Source organism: Staurois parvus, unplaced genomic scaffold, assembly GCF_062004578.1.
Source record: "Staurois parvus isolate SC_StPar_1 unplaced genomic scaffold, SC_StPar_1.0 ptg000023l, whole genome shotgun sequence".
In the NCBI taxonomy this organism is placed as follows: domain Eukaryota; kingdom Metazoa; phylum Chordata; class Amphibia; order Anura; family Ranidae; genus Staurois; species Staurois parvus.
The window spans coordinates 1,421,078-1,445,537 of NW_028317819.1; the positions used below are offsets into that span (position 1 = coordinate 1,421,078).

The 24,460-nt window shown below is 42.3% G+C and overlaps 1 protein-coding gene across 2 annotated transcripts in view; it reads left to right on the top strand.

Annotated features, from left to right (window-relative positions):
• Positions 1–23,951: 23,951 nt before the first annotated feature.
• Positions 23,952–24,460, top strand: part of OS9 (OS9 endoplasmic reticulum lectin) — an 81,780-nt gene continuing 81,271 nt past the window's right edge. Inside the window, exon 1 of one of the 2 annotated variants that reach the window (XM_089692652.1) lies at positions 23,952–24,167. In XM_089692652.1, coding sequence (XP_089548778.1) covers positions 24,015–24,167 — 153 coding nt within the window. In that variant the 5' untranslated portion in view covers positions 23,952–24,014. The remainder of the gene's footprint in view (positions 24,168–24,460) is intronic. The other variant, XM_089692656.1, reaches the window with a different exon arrangement.

Consider the following 24,460-nt stretch of genomic DNA (forward strand, 5'->3'; position numbering starts at 1 on the left):
GCTGATTCTAAGGTGGCAGATTCTGGGTCCCCTTGCTCAGGGATTCCTTTGGGCACCTGGGTAAAAAGGAGATTTCATCTGGGGTCTGGGGTGGTTGGACAGGAGAGGCTGGAAAGCTCTCCTGGACAGGTAAGTGTCCTTATATTATAAGTCAGCAGCTACAGTTTTTGTAGCTGCTGACTTCTAGATTTTGTTGGGGGAGACTGTAGCTCCTCTTTAATTCTGCTTTGCATTCATTAATAATTAATGTTTTTTTGAAAATGAAATCAGTGTAAGTTCCTGCATTTACTTTGATAACAGCTTTGTTCAGTCCCTTATGGCAGAGTTCAGACTGGGAAACTCCTGAGATGTATCACATAATTTCAACCTAGGCCAGAAACCAGGAAGCAACTGAAAACACATCAGATCTTAATGGGTAAAAATATCATGCTGGATATCTATACTGATATGGACTGGGTAATGTGTTAGGAATGTAAGGATGCCCCATTGTTTGATGGAAAGGAAAATGATCAACTTGCAGAGGACTGAATTCAAAGACACCCCAAAAATCAAAGTGAAAAAATGATGCAGCAGGCTAGTCCATTTTGCTGAAATTTCATTGCAGTAACTCAGAATGATACTCAGTAGTTTGTATGGCCCCTACGTGCTTGTATGCATGCCTGACAATGTTGGGGCATGCTCCTAATGAGACAGATGATGTCCTGGGGTATTTCCTCCCAGATCTGGACCAGAGCATCACTGAGCTCCTGAACAATCTGAAGTGCAACCTGGCAGCGTCGGAGGTGTTCTATTTGATTTAGGTCAGGCGAGCGTGGTGGCAATTCAATGGTATCAATTCCTTAATTCGCCAGGAACTGCCTGCATACTCTTGCCACATAAGGCCGGGCATTGTTGTGCACCAGGAGGAACCCAAGACACACTGCACCAGCGTAGGGTCTGACAATGGGTCCAAGGATTTCATCTCGATACCCAATGGCAGTCAGGATGCCATTGTATAGCCTGTTGAAGTCTGTGCCTCCCTCCATGGATATGCCTCCCCAGACCGTCACTGACCCACCACCAAAATAGTCATGCTGAACGATGTTACAGGCAGCATAACATTCTCCACGGCTTCTCCAGACCCTTTCACGTCTGTCACATGTGCTCAGGATGAACCTGCTCTCATCTGTGAAAAGCATGGAGCGGCCTGCCAAATCTGGTGTTCAATGGCAAATGCCAATGGAGCTCTATGGTGCTAGGCAGTGAGCACAGGGCCCACTAGAGGACAGCAGGCCCTCAGGCCACCCTAAAAGTCTGTTTCTGATTGTTTGGTCAGAGATATTCACACCAGTGGCCATTAATCTGTAGGTGATAAGGCGGATTTGAGCGACTGGTGATGGTGCCAAGGAGGGAGGTGAGAGGAAAAAAGGAGGAGGGTAAAAAAAATACTTGCGGAAAATGCAAGTGGTCTGAGTAGCTTGGATTGCTACTTCAGATGTGGGGGGTTCAAACAGGCTTTGGCAATAAAAAAGATCAAGCCAAATAGTTCCTGGTAACATATAACTTCCAAAAACTCGGCCGATCGCCAGAGATTATTGAGGGGAAATGACATCTTTGAGGTGCTATGTTGATGTTATAGCGGGTGCGAGTAGTGACACGCTTAATCAGCTTCCATACTCTGAGAATGAGTAGGTGCATTTTGTGGTGTGTCTTCAGGTATTATTTTCCAGGCTTTAAGCAGGTCTAGGCCTGCTTCGAGATTTTTAATGGTGAAGGTTTTACCGTGTTGTTTTAGTTTCGTGGGGAATCCCCATTGATATGCTATACCATGGTTCCTCAAGGCTTTAGTAATGGTAATCATCTTTTTGCGGTTAAGCAGCGTGGTCTTTGAGAGGTCTGCGAATAACCGGATATTTGCATGTGACGGTGGGAGTGTAGTTGTATTTCTTGCTGCCAGCATAATTTTATCTTTTATGTGGTAGAAATGAATCCGGGCTAAAACATCTCTAGGAATGGAGGCCGATAGGAATGTTGGTTTAGGTAGGCGGTGGGCTCGGTCTATGGCCAGCTCCAGATCTGAGATGGATGGGATGAGGACTTTTATATACTGTTGTATATAGGTTAGCAATGCTTCATTAGTGACGCTTTCAGGTATACCCCTAAACTTGATATTGTTAAACCTCGAACGATCTTCCAGGTCGGCTAGTTTCAAATTAATTTGTTCGATGTCCGATGTATGATCTGTGTGTGCGTCAATCAAATCATTGTGCGCTATAATGATGTCGCCCATTTTGGTTTCAATATGTTGTATTCTTTGTTCTTGGTGTTTGACCACGTTAGTGATGTGTGCCAGAGATGATGATAAATCATTATGCAGGGTTTGTTTAAGAGATAATAGCATGTTCTTCATGCATATCTCAGTTACTGGTTGATCTGTTGCTGGGAATGCCTCTATGACAGGGAGGTCTGTGTGTAGCTGTGGGGGTGAATCACTGAGGGCCTGGCATGTCTGCTGATGCTCAGGGTCCAGTCTGATTCTGGACTTGGCTGGGCTTCTTGTGGTGGGGGACAGAGGGGGAGACAACTCACCAGGGTCCCCTGGATATAGTGGATATCGCAGCCTGTGGTCTTGTTGCTGGGCAGAGTAGTCCCCTTGCTGCCTGCTGTCTTTCATGTCACTGCCGCCGGCGCCATCTTGGATTCCTGCCGTGATGGCAGGGAAGAAATGTGTCAGTTTCCCCGGCTGCCCCGGGGTTTTCCTCCTGCGGGGCATGTCTGGGGAGGTTCGGACACCTCTAGTACAGGTCGCTGTGGTGTCAGAAATCCCTGGGGTCTGTGTGAGCCGCGATCGTTCTGGCGGCTGGACGGAGCGGTTCACACTACACGTCCATACGGGAGCCGGCCGCGCATGCGCCCCCATAATGGGCGCATTTAATGTTAAAGAGTAATGCTGATGGGCACATTTAATGTTAAGGGGCACTCTGATGGGCACAACATAGAACGTACCCATCAGATTGCCCCTTAGCATAAAATGTGTCCATCAGAGTGCCGCTTAATATAAATAAGCCCATCAGAGTGCCCCAGCATAAAATGTGCCCATCAGAGTGCCCCTTATTTTATGTTAAGGGGCACTCTGATGGGCACACTTTATGTTAAGGGGCACTCTGTTGGGCATTTTTTATGTTAAGGGGGCTCTCTGATGGGCACATGTTATGTTAAGGGGGCACATACTGTGAAAAGGGGCACTCTCATGGGCACATGTGATGTAAAGGGGCACTCTGAAGGGGAATATGATGTAAAGGGGCACTCTGATGGGGAAATATGATGTAAAAGGGGTAATCAGAGTGTACGGGGGTACTCTGACAGCAATACCTGATGTAAGGTGGCACTCTGATGGGGACAACTGATGTAAAGGAGCACTCTGATGGGCACACCTGATGTGATGGGGATACATGATGTACAGTTACACTCTGATGGCGACACCTAATGTAAGGGGGCACGCTGATGGGCACACCCTATGTAAGGTATCACCGGGATGGGGGAGCCTTATATAATGGGGCACTCTAATGGGGACAACTGGTGTAAGGGGGCACACTGATGGGAGACACCAAATGTAAGGTGGCCTTCTAATGCAGAAACCTGATGTAAGGGGGCACTCTGATGGGAATGCCTGATGTAAGGGGGCACTCTGATGGGAATGCCTGATGTATGGGGCACTCTGATGGGAACACATTACTTAAGGGGGCGCTCTGATGGGAATGCCTTATATAGCGGGGTATTCTGACGATGGCAACTGATTTATGGGGGAAGTCTGATGGTGGCACTCAATGTAATAAATTACTCTGGAGGGGGAACCTGATGTAAGGGGGAACAGTAATGGGGACATTTTTTTTCGGACCTCGGCCAGAAGATTAGTGATTGGACCTTCTTGAATTTTAACTCAATACCCCTCTTTTAATGTAAAAGAAAACAATCCCTTATAGGTCAACAGACAACTGATCAGAAAATAATTTTGCCTGGATTGAATTCTGTAACCTGAAATCTAATAGTTGCTGTAGTACACTGTTCTTACTGTTCTCAATATAATTGAAGTGTACAGTGTAAATAAATAGAATTTTAATCTCACAGACTCTTCCTATATTTTGATGCTGAACTATCCCTTCAAATCAAACTGTATGTCCTTTATTTCAATTAAATTATACATTCCGTGCACTAATTGAAATCATGTCAGACCAATTAGCTAACCAATACTGCTTGGAATTCATAATTTAGAAACAAAAGGCTGACAGAACTGGGAGATGGGCAGCATTTTACATGAATGTGTATGAATGCATGGTATGAATTTCCTGCTTTACTGTTTAAATTCGAATTACACAGGGACCTCTCTATTCCTGTCATGAAAAACTCTGTAAGTAGCACAGTTGTTTTCAGGATCAAATGTTTGTCTAGCATGAACAAATTCAGAACTTGGGTTACTGTTTTATGTCTTCTCTAAATCCTGAATTTGGGTTACTGTCTTGTCTTTCTCTAAAATTAATCATTTTTCCCTAAACAGGTATATCAGCTACCTAGAGAGAATGTATTTTTTTAGGATTTCAGAACATGCAAATTGTATATAACAGCTTCAACTCTTTTGGGAAGGCTGTCCACAAGGTTTAGGAGTGTGTCTATGGGAAGGTTTGACCATTCTTCCAGAAGTGCATTTGTGAGGTCAGGCACTGATGTCGGATGAGAAGGTCTGGCTCACAGTCTCCGCTCTAATTCATTCCAAAGGTGTTCTAGCTGGTTGAGGTCAGGACTCTGTGCAGGCCAGTCAAGTTCCTCCACCCCAAATTCGCTCATCCATGTCTTTATGGACCTTGCTTTGTGCACTGGTGCACAGTCATGTTGGAACAGGAAGGGGCCATCCCCAAACTGTTCCTACAAAGTTGGGAGCATGAAATTGTCCAATCTGTCTTCATATGCACTGATGCCTTAAGAGTTCCCTTCACTGGAACTAAGGGGTAAAGTCCAACCCCTGAAAAACAGCCCCACACCATAATCCCCCCTCCACTAAACTTTACACTTGCAGTGCAGTCAGGATAATACCATTCTTCTGACAACTGCCAAACCCAGACACCTCCATCGGATTGCCAGACAGAGAAGCATGATTCGTCATGGTCTCCACTTCTCTAGAGTCCAGTGGCAGCGTGCTTTACGCCACTGCAACTGATGCTTTGCATTGCACTAGGTGATGTAAGGCTTGGATGCAGCTGATTGTCCATGGAAACCCATTCCATGAAGCTCTCTAGACACTGTTGCTGTGCTAATCTGAAGGCCACATGAAGTTTGGAGGTCTTTAGCTATTGACTCTGAAGACAGTTGGCAACTTATTCACACTGTGCGCTTCAGTATGTACTGACCCCGCTCTGTCATTCTATGTGGCCTACCACTTTGTGGCTGAGTTGCTGTTGTTCCCAGTTGCTTCCACTTTGTTATATTACCACTAACAGTTGATCGTGGAATATTTAGTAGCAAGGACATTTCACGGATGGACTTATTGCACAGGTGGCAACCTATCATGGTACCAGGCTTGAATTCACTCCGGAGAGCAACTCATTCTTTCATAAGTGTTTGTAAAAGCAGTCTGCATACACTTTTTTATGGGTGCCCTGAGATTTTGAAGGGTGCCTCAAGATTGTACAGAATTGTTAAGGGTGTCTCAAGATTGTGCAGAATTTTAAAGGGTGCCTTGACTGAAAAAAGATTCAGAAACACTGATCTAAAATAACACAAATGTGGATTTGTAACATGGAAAAAATAAGTACATTTACCACCACTTAAAATTCATGAAATTAGATACAGGTGTTCCAGATAAGATGCCAATGATAAGAACCTCAAGGATTATGCAGGTGGAACCTGGCCTATTTAGTCCTCATGCACACAGGACGTTTTTCTATCTCTCCTAGATGATTTTCCTCTTGGCATTGATATTATGGCAGAAAAAATGCTTGATGCTTGTAAAAGTGTGTAATGCACTTAGGCACGTCTAGCCATGTCAAGCGTTTGGGCATTAATTAATTTCACTGGCCAGAATAATTTATTTTGGCCATTGAAATTAATTAATGCTCAAGCGCTAAATGCACTTAGCATTAACTCACATTTTGATGCTTTTACAGGAATTAAGCAATTTTTACTGCCAAAACACCGCTGCTCCTGGACGCACTGGCAGTGTTTTTTTTTCTACCTACCTCTACACACCCCTGCCTCTAAAAGTGACTGTGTGCAGGGACACATAAGCTAACGTGCAGGGGTGGGAAAAAAATGTCAGACACACCTAGGAGCAGCTGAACAAATGCACAGTGTGTGTGAGGCTTTAAAGAGGACTAGTCACCAGTGTTGCCTTAGGTCTCCCTGCAGCTGATCTTTTCTATTACTGACTTACTAAGCCTTGTTTTGCTTTGTTTCCTCATGTTAGAATCTTCAGCAAGAACAATAGGGAGCAGCCAGGTAGTGACTTCACCAAATCTCAGGAGACAGTGGTGCCTTAAATCTCACAGATATACAGCTATGAGTCTGTAGGCACAGGAATGCCTAGGTACACTTACATACCAGGAAATGTGCTAATACCTTTTAGAACGAATTCAAATGATCACTTTTTAGAGAGTGCTGCTCATGTAAATAAGCATCAAGCCATCAATAATAGGTTTTGGTTGCCTATGAGCCTGGAAAGGAGTTAAAAAACTGCCAAATTATTTGAAATCAATAATTCCACTGTAAGGAAAATAATCTACAAGATTGGCTGTCTAAATCTAAAATAAGTCTCCAAGAGCTCCAGGATTTGTAAATGACTCTTACAACAGTTGGTGTTAAATTGCATGCAACTAGAAAATGCAGGAATTGATTTCACCAATTTAACCTGCATGGGAGGTGTGCCAAGAAAACGTTTTTACTGAACAATCTGGTGTGGACTGATGAACCTAAGATTTGTTTAGCCCCAGTAGCAGTATACATATTTGGCACAACCTAAAGACAGTATTTCAGGGGGGAAAAAAACAACTGTAAAGCATGGTGGTGGAGTATTATAGTTTGAGACTGTTTTGCTGTTTCAGGGCCTGGGCAGCTTACTGTTGAGTCAGCTATGAATTCTGTATCATATCAAAATCATATCCTACATATGAGGACATCTGTCCATACGTTGAAGATGAAAACTTTAAAGGTTTTTCTTTCAATACAATAATGATGCAAAGTACACTAGCAAATCCTGCAATGAATGGCTTAGAAACAAGCAATGGCAGGGTTACATGCTGGCATAGTTAAAATCATAGTTTGAAATGCTGTGGGTGATTTAAAATGGACAGTTCATGTATAGACCATCTTTCAAATAAAGGAATTTGTCAAAATGTCTGCAAGTTATTTGTGCTGTAAGTGGCAATACCAGCTTTTAAATCCTAGAGTGTAGTTAGTTTTTACACAGTACACCAGTACATCTATTTATATGTCTATATCTATATATACAGCTATCAAACTAGCAGCAGGAAAGTTCAAAACTAATCTTAGAAAGTATTATTTTACCGAAAGAGTAGTTGATGCTTGAAATAGACTTTCATCAGAAGACGTGAGTCATATATAAATTAAAAAAAAGGGGAGGGGGGAGAACTCATGGACCACTTGGTCTTCTTTCTGCTGTCACTCTTCTAAGTTTCTATATATTCTGTTAATTAAAAAAGTAAAAGTAAAAAAGTAAATGTTTATTGGGTGTACTTATTTTTTCACGTTTGTATAATGTTACTCTTCTGGCGCGCTATAAAAATGTATGCAGAATTATGAATTATGTATATTTGAATTACTGACTCCAGTGGTCTGTGTGTTAACCACTTTCCCGCCGCCCTATAGCAGAAATACTGCTACAGGGCAGAAAGAGTGTGCAAAATCACAAATATATGTGTGATTTTGCATTTCCGGGTAGGGGTGCCTGCGAGCCCTACCTGTGCCGCCATTGGCAGCCTGTCCACCACCGGGTCCCGGCCGGTTGATTCCCGGCAATCACTGTGTATCACGGATGGGGGAGAGACCTGCAAACAATACAGATCTCTCCTCTGTCAGCTGCTGCACACTGATTTGTATGGAAGCATACAAAGGAGTGTGCTTACAATGTAAAGCACACACACAGCACACAGTAAAATAGCACACAGTTAACCCTTTGATTGCCCCAGATGTTAACCCCTTCCTGCCCAGTGTCATTAGTACAGTGTCAGTGCTTTTTATTAGCACTGATCACTGTATTGGTGTCACTGGGGATCAGTGACAGTTAGTCAGTTCCCCCCCAGTGTCAGACGGCCTGCCGCAGTCTCGCTATAAATCAATGATCGCCACCATTACTAGTATAAAAAAAAAAAAAAATTCCAGTATATTTACCGCCATTTCCAGACGCTATAACTTTCACATAAACCAATTCATTTACATGTATTGGGATTTTTGTTTAGCAAAGACATGTAGCAGAATATATTTTGGACTAAATTTATGGCGAAATTTTATTTTTAAAATTTTTTTACTGGACTTGTTTAATAGCAAAAAGTAAAAAAAAAATGGCGGTCTTTTTTTATAGTGCAAAAAATAAAAAGCGCAGAGGCGATCAAATACCACCGAAAGAAAGCTCAATTGTCACTTATGTAACGCAGCACCGTATTGCAAAAAATGGCCTGGTCACGAAGGGGGAGGTAAATCCTTTGGTTAACATGATATTAAAGTAGAACTATAGGCAAAACTTTTTTTTTCATTTTTGGATAGAGTAAGGGAGGTTTATAAACCCTGTCAAATTTTCTTCGCCATCTGTGTCCCATTTCAGAGATTTCTCTTAACTTCCTGCCCCATAACCAAATAGGAAGTGAGAAGAAATCCTTACAAATCACAGGATTCCCTTGGGGACCCCCAGGTCACCAGAACTAGTGTAACCATTGGAAGACTTCCCCTCTATTACTTTTCTGGGAACAACCCAAAATGTGGGATATTCCTTACTTTCACTTTCAATGATAATGGTAAACAAGACAAGTAGAGAGGGTGAATCTTCGAAGGCATAGACAGCAATAAAAACTGACACATGTTCTAATCCCTCTCCACTCTATCCAAAACTAAAGTTGTACTTTAAAGTCAAACCTTCTCTTTGCTATTTCTAATTCTGATGGCAATACTTACAATCTATGCTGTTTTAAGATGTTCAGAAGTTCTGCCTTCCTCTTCAATTAGATGGTCCTGTTAAGCAGTGGCCCTGGTTACTTTTTCTTGCAGGGTCTTACCTATGAACTCCCTCCGAGCCACCTTTCCGTGCACACTCCCAACAATGAACTGCAGGGCGACGATACGTTGCTTGCACCAATACTTACAGGCAGCCTGAGAGGACAACAAACCCCAAAAACTCCCTATTCTCCTCCCACTAAGGAAAATGATTGACAGAGGCTCCAGAGCCAGTGCAAGGCATGATAGGACATGTAGTCTTGATGAATCCACAACAGTGACTGAAAATCATGTTAGTTGTGCATTCTCCTCAACAGAAAGTTCGGGGGGGGGGGGGGGCTTGGGGGCCACTGTGAGTTACCACAAATATGATGCGAAAGGGGCCTTGAATTTTAAAAGGAATGCAATAGATAAAAATCATTTTTTCCACCCACCACCCATTTCTCTAAGATACACAGTCATTTGCTTCTAACATTCAGTAAGGGCTTACATCTGCTCTAACAGACCTGCCAGTGCTGCAATGCCAACACCAATCTCGCCCTATGCAGTTATTTAGTATTATTATTATACAGGATTTATATAGCGCCAGTAGTTTTCTCAGCGCTGTACATTATAATGGGAGACAGTACACAAGACAGTACAGTAACAATAGTAACAATACAATTCAATACACGAGGGGTTCGAGGGCCCTGCTCCTTGGAGCTTACAATCTAGAAGGGAGGGGATAGTGGTACAGGAGGAGATAGCTGTGGGGGATGGAGTGGTAGGAGGAGTGGAGGAGTTCAGTAATTAGCTGAGGGCTGGGTAGGCTTCCCTGAAGTCTCCCTTCCCAGTTTATCAGCAGCACTCCCTATGCTTTTAGTATTACAACTAAAGCACGTCAATAGACTGCTGTAACCTCCTTATTGGCCCTCTAAGGCTTTATGTACACAAGCAAATTGCAATATCGCGAGCAAATCATGGTACTGCGGTTGCAGCATTTTGTGTTTTCCTGCAGTCGGTGGTCAAAACTTTCCTATCCTGAACAAGATTCTTCCACATTCAGGAGAGGGAGGTTTAACCTCACCTAAACGTGGCAGCTCCTAAACTCTGCTAAAAGCCTATGTGTACATGGACATGTATCTTCCAGAGTCTACTCTTGTTAACTGTTTACAGGGTTTAAAGTCCAACTCCAGGCACAACAAAAAATACCCTTGCAGGGACTCTTTTATGCGCCCCCTCCCCCTGCAAGGTTAAATGCTCATTAAGTTGCAGAAGCTGCTGTATTACTTATCTTTTTCCTTAGGGGCCCTGCAGTGGTGCAACCAGTTCCTCACAGCCTCCCCTCTAAGCTGCTCTCGGCTCCGGTTGCCTCCCCACCACATACAATACAGGGTAATAGCCCTGCATTGTACATGATTACAACCATGGATCACCCAGAGACTGGAGTTCTGAGAAGAGGAGAGTACCATAGCCTGCCAGAGCCAGGGGTCAGGTAAATGAGGATAACTCCTCTTGTAAGTGTATTTTTTTTTTGTTCTTCCCGAAATGGGCTTTAAGAGTCCTTGGTGTGCACATTACAGTAAGTTTCTGTTCTGTGATAAGCAAGTGCCAACTATAAATGTCAATGGGAATGAGTTTTGAGATTGACTGCAGCTTTTTCCACTACAGCAGTGCCCTCTTCTGGTCATAGAGATGTATAGCTGTATGAAAGAGCTGCCATTGCTGGCCTCTTTAGAAGAATTCTAGCTGCTTGGTTGTCTTTGGATTTCGTACTGTACAGTGCACGTGGCTTTAATTAAAGCATTTCCTCACCTTTTCTATAATTAAATCTGTATAGGCCAGTTGAGCAGAGAACATTAAATATTTTTTTTAGAAAAAGTCCTGAACTCTTGCTGCTTTGTCTATTTGCAACCAACAACCATCAGCTATCTTAGAACTGCTTGGGGAGCATACACTAAAAGCTCCCCCAATCCCTCTCCTCGGGAGTACAGGTCCAACAATTCCAAAGACCACTGTGCACCTTCTCTGGCTGTCTGTGCAAGTCAGCACAGAAAACATTCTGAACGAGAGCGGTTCGACAGGTTTCTGCAAGGAGATGGAACCACCCAAGAATAGGCTGCCAGAACCAGAGTAGCATTTCTGGACCAGCTTATATAAGAAGACAGTCAAAACTACAGTATAGAGGGTACTGGGTTTAGGGGCATCTAGGGTGCTTTAGAAGATATGAAAGGATATTTTCAGGTATATCTGAGTGCCTGCATTACATGCTGCTGATTAAAGGCAGTCTTTAACTGCTTGCCGTCCAGCCACTGTAGAAAAACGGCCACAAGGTGGCACCGCTGGGCAAAATCACGTTTTAAAACGTCATTCTGCAAAACAGGTAGGGAGCGTGTGCGAGGCGCGCGCCCGCCCTACCCGTCCCGCCGATCGCGGCAGCGGGTGTCAATCACCGGGTCATTACACACCGGATCCCGGCGATTGCCGGCAAACAGTGACACAGAGCACAGCCGCATTGTTTACAATGCAGCTCTGCTCCCTGTCAGCTCCTAACACACTGATCCTGAGAGCAGAGTGTATCTCTCAGCATGTTCCTGTGAAGCACACCCCGCCCCCTAGTAAAACACTCCCCTCACACAGTTAATCCTTTCATTGCCTTAAAAAACTTAATTCCTTCCTCCCCAGTGCCATTAGTACAGTGTCAGTGTTTTTTTTTTAACTGATCACTGTATTGGTGTCACTGGGGATGTCAGTGACCCCAAGTAAGTTCCCCCCAGTGTCAAAATGTCCGCCGCAGGCCCGCCATAAGTTGCTGATCACTGTCATAAATTGCTGATCACCGCCATAAGTCGCTGATCGCCGCCATTATTAGTATATAAAAAAAAATCCCAGTATCTTTCCCGCCATTTGTAGAAATTTGTATAACTTTCACGTAAACCAATTAATTTACACGTATTGGGAATTTTTTTAGCAAAGACATGTCACAAAATTCATTTTGGCCGAAATTTATCACAAAATGAGATTTTTACATTTTTTTACTGGACATGTTTTATAGCAAAAAGTCCAAAATATTGTTTTTTTTCTCAAAATTGTCAGCCTTTTTTTATAGCGCAAAAAATAAAACACGCAGAGGCAATCAAATACCACCGAAAGAAAGCTCAATTTGTTGGAAAAAAAAGGATGTAAATTTAATTTGGGTGCAGTGTTGCATGATCGCGCATTTGTCAGTTAAAGTAACGCATCGACGTAACACAAACCACTTCTGTAACCGCTTTCTGACCACCCTATAGCAGAAATACTACTACAGGGCAGCATGGGTGCCCAAAATCACATATATATATATACATGATTTGTGCTCCCGTGGTTTTAACGCCCTTCTCAGATAGCGTCAGATTGCCCATCAGTACACCAGTCATCACATTTAACTCATTGACTGTCAGGAACACCTTCATGCACAATAAACCTCCATTGCTAGTATAGTGTCTGAACGGATCAATATCTTTGATTAGATCAGCACTATACCAGCGTTCACATTAGTATAGCGTCCCCAAAAATGCAGCGTTAGCAGGATCAGCCCTGGCACCTGCCATCCCCTACGCTTACCCCCCCTTTTCCCCCAGCAAGTGCAGAGTCAGTAGGTCACTGTCACTTGATACATTGCACACAAAACCAGTGTTCGCAGTCAGGCCTGATCTCTGTTAGCACTTGCCGGTAAATTTTGATGACTCTCATATGCAGCAGAGTACCAGTACTAGTGCCGCTCTACCTTTTGGTGAACTGGCGAGTACCAGCGGTCTAGTACATCCTGCTCTTTCACATACCTCCTTGATTTTTGGAGCTGATTTTCACGGAATATCTGTATGCGTTGATTTTGGATCAAAGCAATTTATATGCACAACAATTTATCGCCGCCAACCCAAATTCAAACCTTGCCAAACCAGACGCATGGAAACTCATTACAGTTTCCGAATTTACATTTTTTTTGGGCCTAACCCTCAGCAAGGGCATTACTAAAAGAAATGAATAGCGGTTGTATTGGTCCGCAGACCCGATTCATCATATGCCGTGTTCTCTGCTGCCATGGCCAGGCATAGATATGAGAGTATAATGTGTTTTATGCATTTCAATGACAATACACTCTGTCATCCTCGGGGTGACCCTGAATTTGACCGGCTCCACAAAATTCAGCCCCTCGCAAATCACCTTAACCAAAAATTTGTAGATGTCTATACTCCCCAGCAAAAAATCTTGATAAGTCCCTCATTCATTTGTCTGGCCGCATTGCATTCAAACAATTTCTCCCCAGCAAGCGTGCCAGATATGGGGTCAAGATGTAGAAGACCTGTGAGAGGACAACAGGCTATACTTATAAGTTTCGGATTTACGAGAGAATAGATAGTCACATGGAGCCCCCCAGATGCCCAGACTACATGGGGAGCAGTGGCAAGATAGTTTGGGACTTGGTGTCATCCTTTTTCCATATGAGGTACCACTTATACGTGGACAATTTTTATTCAGGCGTGCCACTATTTAGACATCTGTACAATCTTGGAACTGGCGCATGTGGCAAAGTGTGACCTAATGTGTGCCCACCATTAGAAGTGGGTGAATGCAGGGCAGTATATTCTAATGATGGGTATACCACACACTTTTTCTGGCAGAGATTTCCTCTCTCTTTTCATTCAGTCCACAGGTTGCATACAAAAAAAAAGAACATAGCATATATACCCAACAAGGACCAGCGACGTACTGGTACATCGCTGGACTTTGAATGGTTATACTGTGCCATCGGGGGAACCTGAGAATGCAGCCGGTGTTTCTGCCAGCTGACCATAGAGCTGATTGGAGACCAGAATGGGGCCAATAATCTCTATAGTCTAAGATTTCGGAAGCTACGAGCATTTCATCACTTCAGTTTTGCAGGATATAAACAACGCCATAGTGAAATATGAAAAAAAAAATCTTAAAAAAAAAAAAAAAAATTTTTTTTTAAATTATTTTTTTTTCCATACTGTCACCAGTCAGTGTCCATGATCACCGCCATGCCAGTTATATGATGACGCTGTACTGCACTGGTGACAGTATGTTAAAAAAAGAATAGTGAAAATTATTTTTTTAATTTTTTCATTTTCCAAAAAATTATGACAAAAAAAATACAACTTCAAAAAACTCGCCATGCCTCTTATGAAGTACGTCAGACTGTCTACTTTGCAAAAAGGGGTCATTTGGGGGTTATCTGTACTGTTCTGACATTCTTGGACCTCAAGAAATTAGATTGGCTGTCAGTACTTCAGGATTGATCAATTTTCAGATATATACCATAGTTTGTGAACTCTATAACTTTCCTACAAACTAAAAAATACATCCTAATTTGGGTTATTTTCACCAAAGACATGTAGCAGAATACATTTTAGCCTAAATTTATGAAGAACAATTATTTATTTGCAAACTTTTATAACAGAAACAAAGAAAAACGTGTTTTTTTTCAAAATTTTTTTTTTTTTTGTTAATTTAGCAAAAAATAAAAACCCCAGCGGTGATTAAATACCACCAAAAGAAAGCTCTAGTTGTGTGAAGAAAATGATAAAATTTTAGTTTGGGTACAATGTTGTATGACCGCGCAATTGTCATTCAAAGTGTGAGAGCGCTGAAACCTGAAAACTGGCCTGGGCAGGAAGGGGGTAAAAGTGCCCTGTATGGAAGTGGTTAATGAGTCATGTTCTGTCAGTCTTTCATTGTAGTAATAGAGTAATGGTTCACACATGTGCAAGAGAGCCTTTGCACATGCGTAGTTGTATGTCAGACGTCCACACCCGGCCAATGACGTCATACGTCAGCCGGCGTGGAGGATATAAAAGAGGGTGGGAAATTTAAAAATGCACTTTCTGCTAATCACCAGTACACACTGAGTATCCTGGAGGCTGTTTTGGATCTGAATGGAGGTATTTAGATTGATCTATTCAATGGATGGGCTTCAAGAAAATGTGACTTCTCTGTCACCTGAGGGCTTGCTCTATATTGTATTCTAACAGTAGTGATTGTTTTTTCAGCTAATATCCTCTGGACTTTTGTCCTTTGCTGACATCTAGTGGTGGAATTGAAAATTGATCCTAAATTAAAATCCCTTTCCCTACATTTTCCTTGCTGTTTGAGTTGCAATATTTAACAGGTAAAATCGGTTTATTTAATTTTAACCCTTTATTAATTTATAACCTTTTCCTTATATTCCATTTTGGAATTAAATTAATCTTTTGATTCCCCTATGTTTATTCCGTTATACCTAGATGGATATATGATGCCCATTATATTTTTCAACCTTATCCTGTTACGCTTAGATGGATATTTGATGCCCATTATAGTCTTCAAACTTATTTGGACATTATAGGCCAATTAGACCTCTAGACAGAATATACTTCCATATTTTTCTGCAATTTTCAGTAGGTAAAATTGCTTAAGTTAATTTTCATTAATTAACATCTCTTGATTTCTTTTTTTAAATTAAATTAGCTTCTACATTTTGTCTATCCTATTTTTTGTCTAGATGGATGTTTGATGTCCATTGTTTCCTCTCTTATGGTTGTGAACGTATAGGTCAAATAGATCTTTGTTAGGTTATACCTATATAGCCTTCTAAAGCATTTAACAGGTAATACTGCCCAAAGTTTACCTCAATCTATTGAATTATGATCTCTTCATATCTTCTGATAAATTTAATTAATCTTATTTTGTTTATACCATTGTGCCTAGATGATATCTGATGCCCATTATATCCTCTACAGCTGTTTTGATCGTGTAGGCCAATTAAGATCTTTTTTAGGTCATTTTCTCCTAGCTCCGTGAGCTTTCACATCCAGGGTGAGCCATTGAGTCCCATATATGTATATATATTTGATTAAATACCTTGTATTGGATATATTAAAGTTGTTTGGTAATTGAACAATGTTCCTTTGATATACCTTTAGACTGCCTTGGCGGTAGAAATTTCCTTTAAAAAATCTCCCCTGAAGAAGCCCGTGAGGGTGAAACATGTAGAGAGTAACTACATTTACCTAACCAAGTTTGAATCTCAGTTGGTATTCTTAGAACTGAAATTGTTTTTCTGTTTCTGTATTTTTTCCTTTCTTGTGTTTTTTATAAAAATTATATAACTTTTAATTTGTGGTATTCATGTCCATGCACCCTGAAAGTCCCATCTTCTCTATTGAATATTTGCAATTTTAAGGGATGTGGTGCAATAATAATATCTGGTCACTTGCTCGCCACTTCACTATTTCTAAGAAGCATGGTAAGTATTTTACAGATCTCATTTGTTGCAACAAGTGTTTGGAAAATGAAGAAAAAAAACAAAAACATATTTTTTCTATTTTTTGTTATATTTCAAAACCTTGTGAGAAAAAATGAGATCTGAAAAATACTCACCATGCCTCTTTTTATATTCCTCGGGGTGTCTACTTTCCAGAAAGGGGTCATTTGGGGGGGTTTGGTGCTGTCCTGGCATGTCAGGGCCTTCGAAACTGTGATAGGTATTGAGGAAGTGAAATGAGGAAGTTACGCACCTTCAGGCTTTCAAAGTGGTCATTGGATTTCAGGCTCCTGTATGAGGCTAGGCTCCCAAAAAGTCTCACTCATGTGGTATCCCCATACTCGGTAGAAGTAGCAGAATGTATTTTGGGGTGTAATTCCACATATACCCATGGCTTGTGCGAGAAATAAATCATTTAAATAACAACTTTGTGTAAAAAAAAAATAAAAATGTTTTTGTCATTTTCCAGAAACTTGTGGAAAAAAAATAAATCTTCCATGGACTCAATATGCTTCTCAGCAGATAGCTTAGGTTGTCTACTTTCCAAAAAGGGGTCATTTGGGGGTGTGTGCACTATCCTGGTATTTTAGCACCTCAAGAAATGTGATGGGCAGTCAGAAAGTAAAAGCTGTGTAAATTCCATTATCTATACCATAGTTTGTAGACGCTATAACTTTCACACAAAGCAATAAATATACACTTACTGGGTTTTTTTAACATGTAGCAGAATACATTTTGGCCTAAATTTATGATGACATTTTAGTTTTTTCTGATTTTTTTTTATGACCGAAATGAGAAAATATTGTTTTTTTTTTAAAAAACATTTTTCTTCAAACATTTTTTGTTTATAGCGCCAAAAATAAAAAGTGCACAGGTGATCAAATACCACCCAAATAAAGCTCTATTTGTGTGAAAAAAAGTACATAAATTTAATTTATGTACCGTATTGCATGACCGCGCAATTGTCCGTTAAACTAGCGCAGCGCTGTATAGCAAAAAAATGGCGTAAATTGCAGTATCTATACCATAGTTTGTAGACGCTATAACTTTCACACAAAGCAATCAATATACACTTATTGGGATTTTTTTTACCAAAACATGTAGCAGAATACATTTTGGCCTAAATTTATAACGAACTTTGAGTTTACTATATATTTTTTATAGCTGAAATGAAAAAATATTTTTTCTTCAAAATTTTCAGTTTTTTTTGTTTATAGTGTGGAAAATAAAAAGCACACGGGATCAAATACCACCAAAAGAAAGCTCTATTTGTGTGAAAAAAAGGACATAAATTTTGTTTGGTTACAGCATTGCATGACCGCGCAGTTATCAGTTGAATTAGTGCAGCACCGAGTAGCAAAAAAGAGGTCTGGTCATTAAGGGGGTAAATTCTCAGGAGTTCAAGTAGTTAAAAAGAAGACTTGATTACTTGATGCATTCCACTGTCACCTGCAGGCTCCCTACAGTATATATTCTCCCTCTTTCACTGCCAGTACTGAAAAACTGATTGAAATACTGAAACACTGACACATAGTGGCAAAATGCTCCTATGAATTAAGAACACAGAAAACACACAACAATGAGGCTGCCAATTTATCATTGGAATACTGAAAATTGATCATTCCTGCAAACCATTTTAGGACATCTTTTGCAGACCTTTAAGGTAAAATTCCTATTAGAATTGTATTTATTTATTATTTATTTATTTATTTTCTATCTCTTGTTCATTTTGTTCTCAATTTTTGCTTTTTGCTTTTTATAACTATCTATAATTTCATGTTTAATATAAACTGAGGTACCCGTCCTTATTTTGATTTTATTTCCCACTTAGTATTTTAATGTTTAATTAATCAAGCCTTCATTTTCATCATTATATCTGTTTATGCTAATATATCATCATCATTATTGTATTTTTATCCTTTTCCATTTGTAATCATATCATCATTTTATATTTATACATTTGCTTTGTACACTTTGTATGTTAGGAATTTTCATGAATTTTTGTGACAAGTTTAGCCCCTCAAAAAACAAACAAAAAAAAACCCCGTTCCCCCTCCCCCTACGAGGCTGTCTCACTCACGAGGGTGTGCCGGGCAATAGAGTAACATTATACTTAGGGGTAACCAATCTCTTTGTGACTAGCTCTGAGGAAGAAGGGATCCCCCTTTGAAATGCATCAGCTTGACCAAGATTTTATCTCCCTTCCGGATGGAACTTGCATGTGTCGTCTAACCCTGTGTGGTTTTTGAATGTTATATGCCTTTTTTACTGCTACTCTTGTGAGTATAACTTATCAATAAATACATGAATTGTTTACTGAGGTAATGCACAAGGTTTGTGCTCTCTTTTCTTTTGTTCTCTACTACAGTCATTATCGAGCTTCCCCAGCTTCGTGTTAGAGCTGCATAACCTTTGATCAATGATGGATGAACAATATCAATTTACTCGATCGGCCCTCCTCTGATCTGAGTCCTTGAGCGCAGGAGGTGGTGGATGTGTGTCGACTGGTCTCTTCTCTCTGCCACTCTCCCACTTGTTCTCCTCCCTGACTGAGCAGGCTCCAACACCTTTTTAAGGAGTCCAGGCCCTTCCAACCTCCTGTTGGGGATTGGCTGAAGTCCCTGAAGAGGTGCAGCCAGCTACTCTTCAGATCCACCCACTGCCTTCAAGGCCCTCTCTGAGAACCTCAGAGCAGGGGGAAATTCCATAGAGGCTGGCCTGCAGAGTCTCTCAGCCCTGACCCAAATTTCACCCCTCTGATTATTACACCTGAGCTGATAGCAGCTCCTGACTAACCATTAGGGATTCTAACTCCCCCTAGTGTAACTAGGAGGGTGTTACATATGTACAAAGATAAATGAAGAGTAGTCAGAGAGCAGTTAAGGTAGGATTGCAGGGCAGTGGGTAGTATACCAGTTGCCAAGGGCCAAGATGGGTACAGGGTAGCCACAGGTACAACATCCAGTAGGTCTAGAAAACACAGGCATACAAGCAAAATGCTGATGCTGTAACGTGAATTAAAACAAAATAGTCTCCTAGCAACCAGCTTAAGCTGAACTCCAGACACAACTTCCATTTAAAGTAGAGCAAAAGTCACTATACTTACCTCCTTTCTAATGCCTGAAGTCCTCGAGGTATCCCTCGCCGGCGCTGACATCTTCTCCCTGATTGCTGGTCTTCAGGCATCTTCACTGACCGATGCAGGGTGACATAGCTCAGGCGCATGGGCAGAATTTAGTCACCCTGGCACACAGGGACCCTGCGAGCAGGCACTGGAGTATTTTACCCTGGGTTCACACGTATGTGGATTTTAGTGCATTTTTCAATTTGCTGAAACGCATTACACTCCATTTAACATGATTTCTAGTGGCTCCAGTTCACATCTGTGCGTTTTGAGCCAGTGTGTTTTTTGAAAAGGATCAGGGACTTATTTTCCCACAACAGATCGTGTTTTTTGTGTAATAGACTTCAATGGACCCACACCAACAACTCAAGTGTTGTGTTTTTTATGCGCTTTTGATACGGTTTGCCTTTTTGCCAACAGGAAAGTACTGACTTTGATGCAACTTGGACACGACTTTGATGGGACTTCTATGGGTGCGACTTTGATGCGGTTTTGTATCGGTGCGACTTTAATGGGTGCAACTTGGATGTAAAGAAAAAGTGGAGAGAGGCACCACTGAGCGTAAACAGTAAACATTTATTAAAAAGGCAACATAGATTGCACTCACATGTAGAGATAAAATACAGGCACATCTAAAGTTATTGGTGTCCAGGTCTAATTTTGGCCTCTAAAGTAGGTGGTGTGACGATCGCGGCTTCAGACCCCAGCCCTTCTCACCAAACTCGTGACCAAAGGACTAGCCAATCTAAAACCACGTTGTCATGCGCGTAACAATGCCACGGCCAGCTGCATTCTGCACAAAGATTTTCCAGCTAATGGACCACAATCTGTGTATCTGCAGCCTGAGCGCGATTGTTACTGGGTCAGGTTAATTACGCAATTAACCCTTCAAACTGCCACCACCTCCTTTTTGTACAGAGAAAGAGGATACTCGGCAATATCAGCAATAACACTATGATGGTTGGATAATCGTCTGTATACCACTGTCACCACAGGCAGGTTATACAGAGGGTTAAACACATACACAGTAGCGCTCTTTAGAGGGAGGAATTCGTAGTTTGCATTAAAGGCTTTAGAAACAGTTCAACACTTTCAGAAAGTAAGATTTATTGCTAAAATGTCAAAAGGGTGCAATAAAAATATTTACAGAAAAAGATGTAGCCAATATATATATAAATATACAGAGAACAATAGCACAGTAAAGAGATAACAGAAAGGAGTTTAAAGGGTTAAAGTACTTGCCAGTCAGCCTTGGTTTAAGCAGCTTCAAGTTTTATGTGCCCAAAAGGATTTCTGGTCTCCCACTGTCAGTTTCGATGTTAAAACAGGAGAATCTTCTCTTTAATTCAGCTTAGGTTTTCTAGTATCTCCACAGGGTGTCTCCCTGGAGCAGTAAATCAATCCTCTCCTTTGGGGAGGGAGGTGTAGGTGGAGCCCTAAGTTATGACCAGAAACTCTCATAGCTTCTATTATGATTCATAACTTATTCCCGGGGCATTTGGCAGCCTGGCCACTAGTAGCTTAATACTCAACAGCATCTGCGGAATGGTTAGAGATGAAACATGTCATATACACTTGAATGGTTCAAGTTAGGGGGTGTAAAATATCAGGAAACTTGTATCAAAGTGACTAATCTGAATATATTCCTGGTTTTTATGTAAGTCTCTCATATTCCAAGATATTAAATCATAGGGGAAAATGGGTGTTGAATGTGGTGTCTAGTTTATGGCTTCTCTATAAAATCAAGCACCTAGGCATGCAGACTGCTTCTAAAAACATTTGTGAAAGAATGGGTCGCTCTCAGGAGCTCAGTGAATTCAAGCGTGGTACTGTGATAGGTTGCCACTTGTGCAATAAGTCCATCCATGAAATTCCCTTGCTACTAAATATTCCACGGTCAACTGTTAGTGATATAACAAAGTGGAAGAAACTGGGAACAACAGCAACTCAACAATGAAGGGGTAGGCCATGTAAAATGACAGAGCGGGTCAGTGCATGCTGAAGTGCACAGTGCACAGAAGTTGCCAACTGTCTTCAGAGTCAATAGCTAAAGACCTCCAAACTTCATGTGGCCTTCAGTTTAGCACAACAGTACATAGAGAGGTTCATAGAATGGGTTTCAATGGCCGAGCAGCTGCATCCAAGCCTTACTGTCAGGAATGGACTTGCCAGTAATGGTGGGACTCACCTGCTTTGTGGGCTGCAGTACCAGGGCTGGCCAGCGGGTGCTCTCAGCAATCAGAGACTCAACCCTGCAGCCAACCAAACACCTGAAGCTGATTATGCAGGTGTATTTAAGGGATGGCCAGACCTGCAGTCTGGGCCTTGGTGTGTGTTTTTCCTGGGCCCCTGTATCTTGTTACCTGCATCCCTGTTCCTGTCTGACTGATTCGTTGCCGACCCTGCCTGATCCGGACCTCTGCTGACTTCTCCTGTTTGATCCCTGGCTTGTGACCCCGACCATTCTCTGCCTGACCCCCTGTACCTACCTGCCCGTTAGTTGCTGTACCCGGCTCGTGACCTGACTTCTCTCTGCCTGCTCCTCCTGTTCCTACCTGCCCGATTGTTATTGACCCGGCCTGCCTGACGACGCTTGCATTGTATGTATTGTTATCTGTGGGTGGTTTGGTTTGGTTCGTTTGCACTGTGTTATGTTTTAGTATTGCACTGCGTTTATGTATTGTTAGTGTTAATAAATTATATTGTTTATAACATATCTGAAGCCTGCGTTTCCCTGCGTCAGTTCACATACCTCTGGTCATACCCTGGAGCCCTGACACTTACATCACCAAGTGCAATACAAAGCGTTGGATGCAGTGGTGTAAAGCATGCTGCCACTGGACTCTAGAGCAGTGGAGGCGTGTTCTCTGGAGTGATGAATCACGTTTCTCTGTCTGGCAATCTGATGTACATGTCTGGATTTGTCGTTGCCAGGAGAACAGTACTTGCCTCACTACATTGTGCCAAGTGTAAAGTTTGCTGGAAAGGGGATTAAGGTGTGGGGTTGTTTTTCAGGGGTTGGGCTTGGCCCCTTACTCCCAGTGAAGGGAACTCTTAAGGCGTCAGCATATCAAGACATTTTGGACAATTTCATGCTCCCAACTTTGTGGGAACAGTTTGGGGATGACCCTTTCCTGTTCAAACATGACTGCGCACCATTGCACAAAGCACTGTCCATAAAGACATGGATGAGCAGGCTTGGGGTGGAGAAACTTGACAGGCCTGCACAGAGTCCTTACCTCAACCCGATAGAACACCCGATAGAGAAGAATTAGAGCGGAGACTGCGAGCCAGGCCTTCTCATCTGACATCAGTGCCTGACCTCACAAATGTGCTTCTGGAAGAATGGTCAAACATTCCCATAGACACACTCCTAAACCTTGTGGACAGCCTTCCCAGAAGAGTTGAAGCTGTTATAGCTGCAAAGGGTGGGCCAACTCAATATTCAACTCTATGGACTAAGTCTGGGATGCCATTAAAGTTCATGTACATGTAAAGGCAGGCGTTCCAATACTTTTGGCAATATAGTGTATGTGTCCAACCACACATAGGCATTTAGAGTTTATATGCAAAAAAACCCCACTGCCAGCACGTCCAGGAGCAGCAGTGTTGTGGCAGAAATAACACGTTTAAGCAGCAGGTGTGTTTAGCGTGTATGAGGCCTAAAAAGTATCCCTCAATAGCCACAAAGGATGTAAATCCACGTTGTACGTTGTGTGTACTACATGCCTTTCCAAACCCAGATACTATATTGTACAGGTAGTAGGACAAATAAAGAGGGGGGATCTAAGGGGGGACACAGACTTCCTATAAAAACCTGACAGGGGTCTAATCCTTCTCCACTCTATCCAGAGCTAAAAAAAGTTTTCCCCTTAGTTACACTTTCCCTCACAGCCTTGCATTAGTTCCTGCTGTACTTTGTTATGACAGGTACCAGCAGCCACATCCATAGTACTTAGCACAGGTGTCCTTTCACACAATTCATATCTGTTCTATGGTTCTCCCAAAGTCCTCGTCTGAATGGACCAAGAGCCACAGAAACGGTTAATAGTAGCCCTGCCAGAGACCTGTGATTGGGTCAGGTCATCCTTGGTTTTACCCAATCGCAGCCACCCTGTGAGAAAGCCAAAACAAGCCCATGCCGGCTGCGCTTTAGCCAATCAGCAGTGACAGAGTGGAGTGAGTGGCAAGCTCTTCCTCCAACAGCGTTACAGCTCCGTACAGAACTTAGGCTCTGTGGGCGGGGTGATAGATTAGGAAGTGAGCAGAGAGAGGTGCAGAGTGAAAGACAGCTTATCGGACCAATAGGAGTGTCGGCTGTCAGTGTATTAGCCAATCTGCATAAAGCAGGTGTAAAGAAGAGCTCTCTCTGGGAGTTTGGAGGAAGGTGCATGTTGTTGTGCGAGGCGAGGGAAGATGGCGGTGGCCGGGTTCTGGTCTCAGGTGGTCCTGCTCCTGTGGGTGCTGTGTGGGCTCACAGCGGCGTCACTGGGGTTCCTGAACCTGGAGGAGCTGACGGAGATGAAGTACGGCATAGAGATCCTGTCCGAGCCGGTGATAAGGGGGCAGGTAATGGAGAGCCGGGCACCAGCTGTTACCTGACTATAGGGGACTTACCGATTAGTGGCTTCACCTGCGGAGCACCGAGGCTCCTGACAGGATGGCTTAACCCCAACACCCTCCCCAATAACACACACACCTTACACCCCCCCCCTCCAATACCACACACACCTTACACCCCCCACCAATACCACACACACCTTACACCCCCCCACAAATACCACACACACACACCTTACACCCCCCACCAATACCACACACACACCTTACACCCCCCACCAATACCACACACACCTTACACC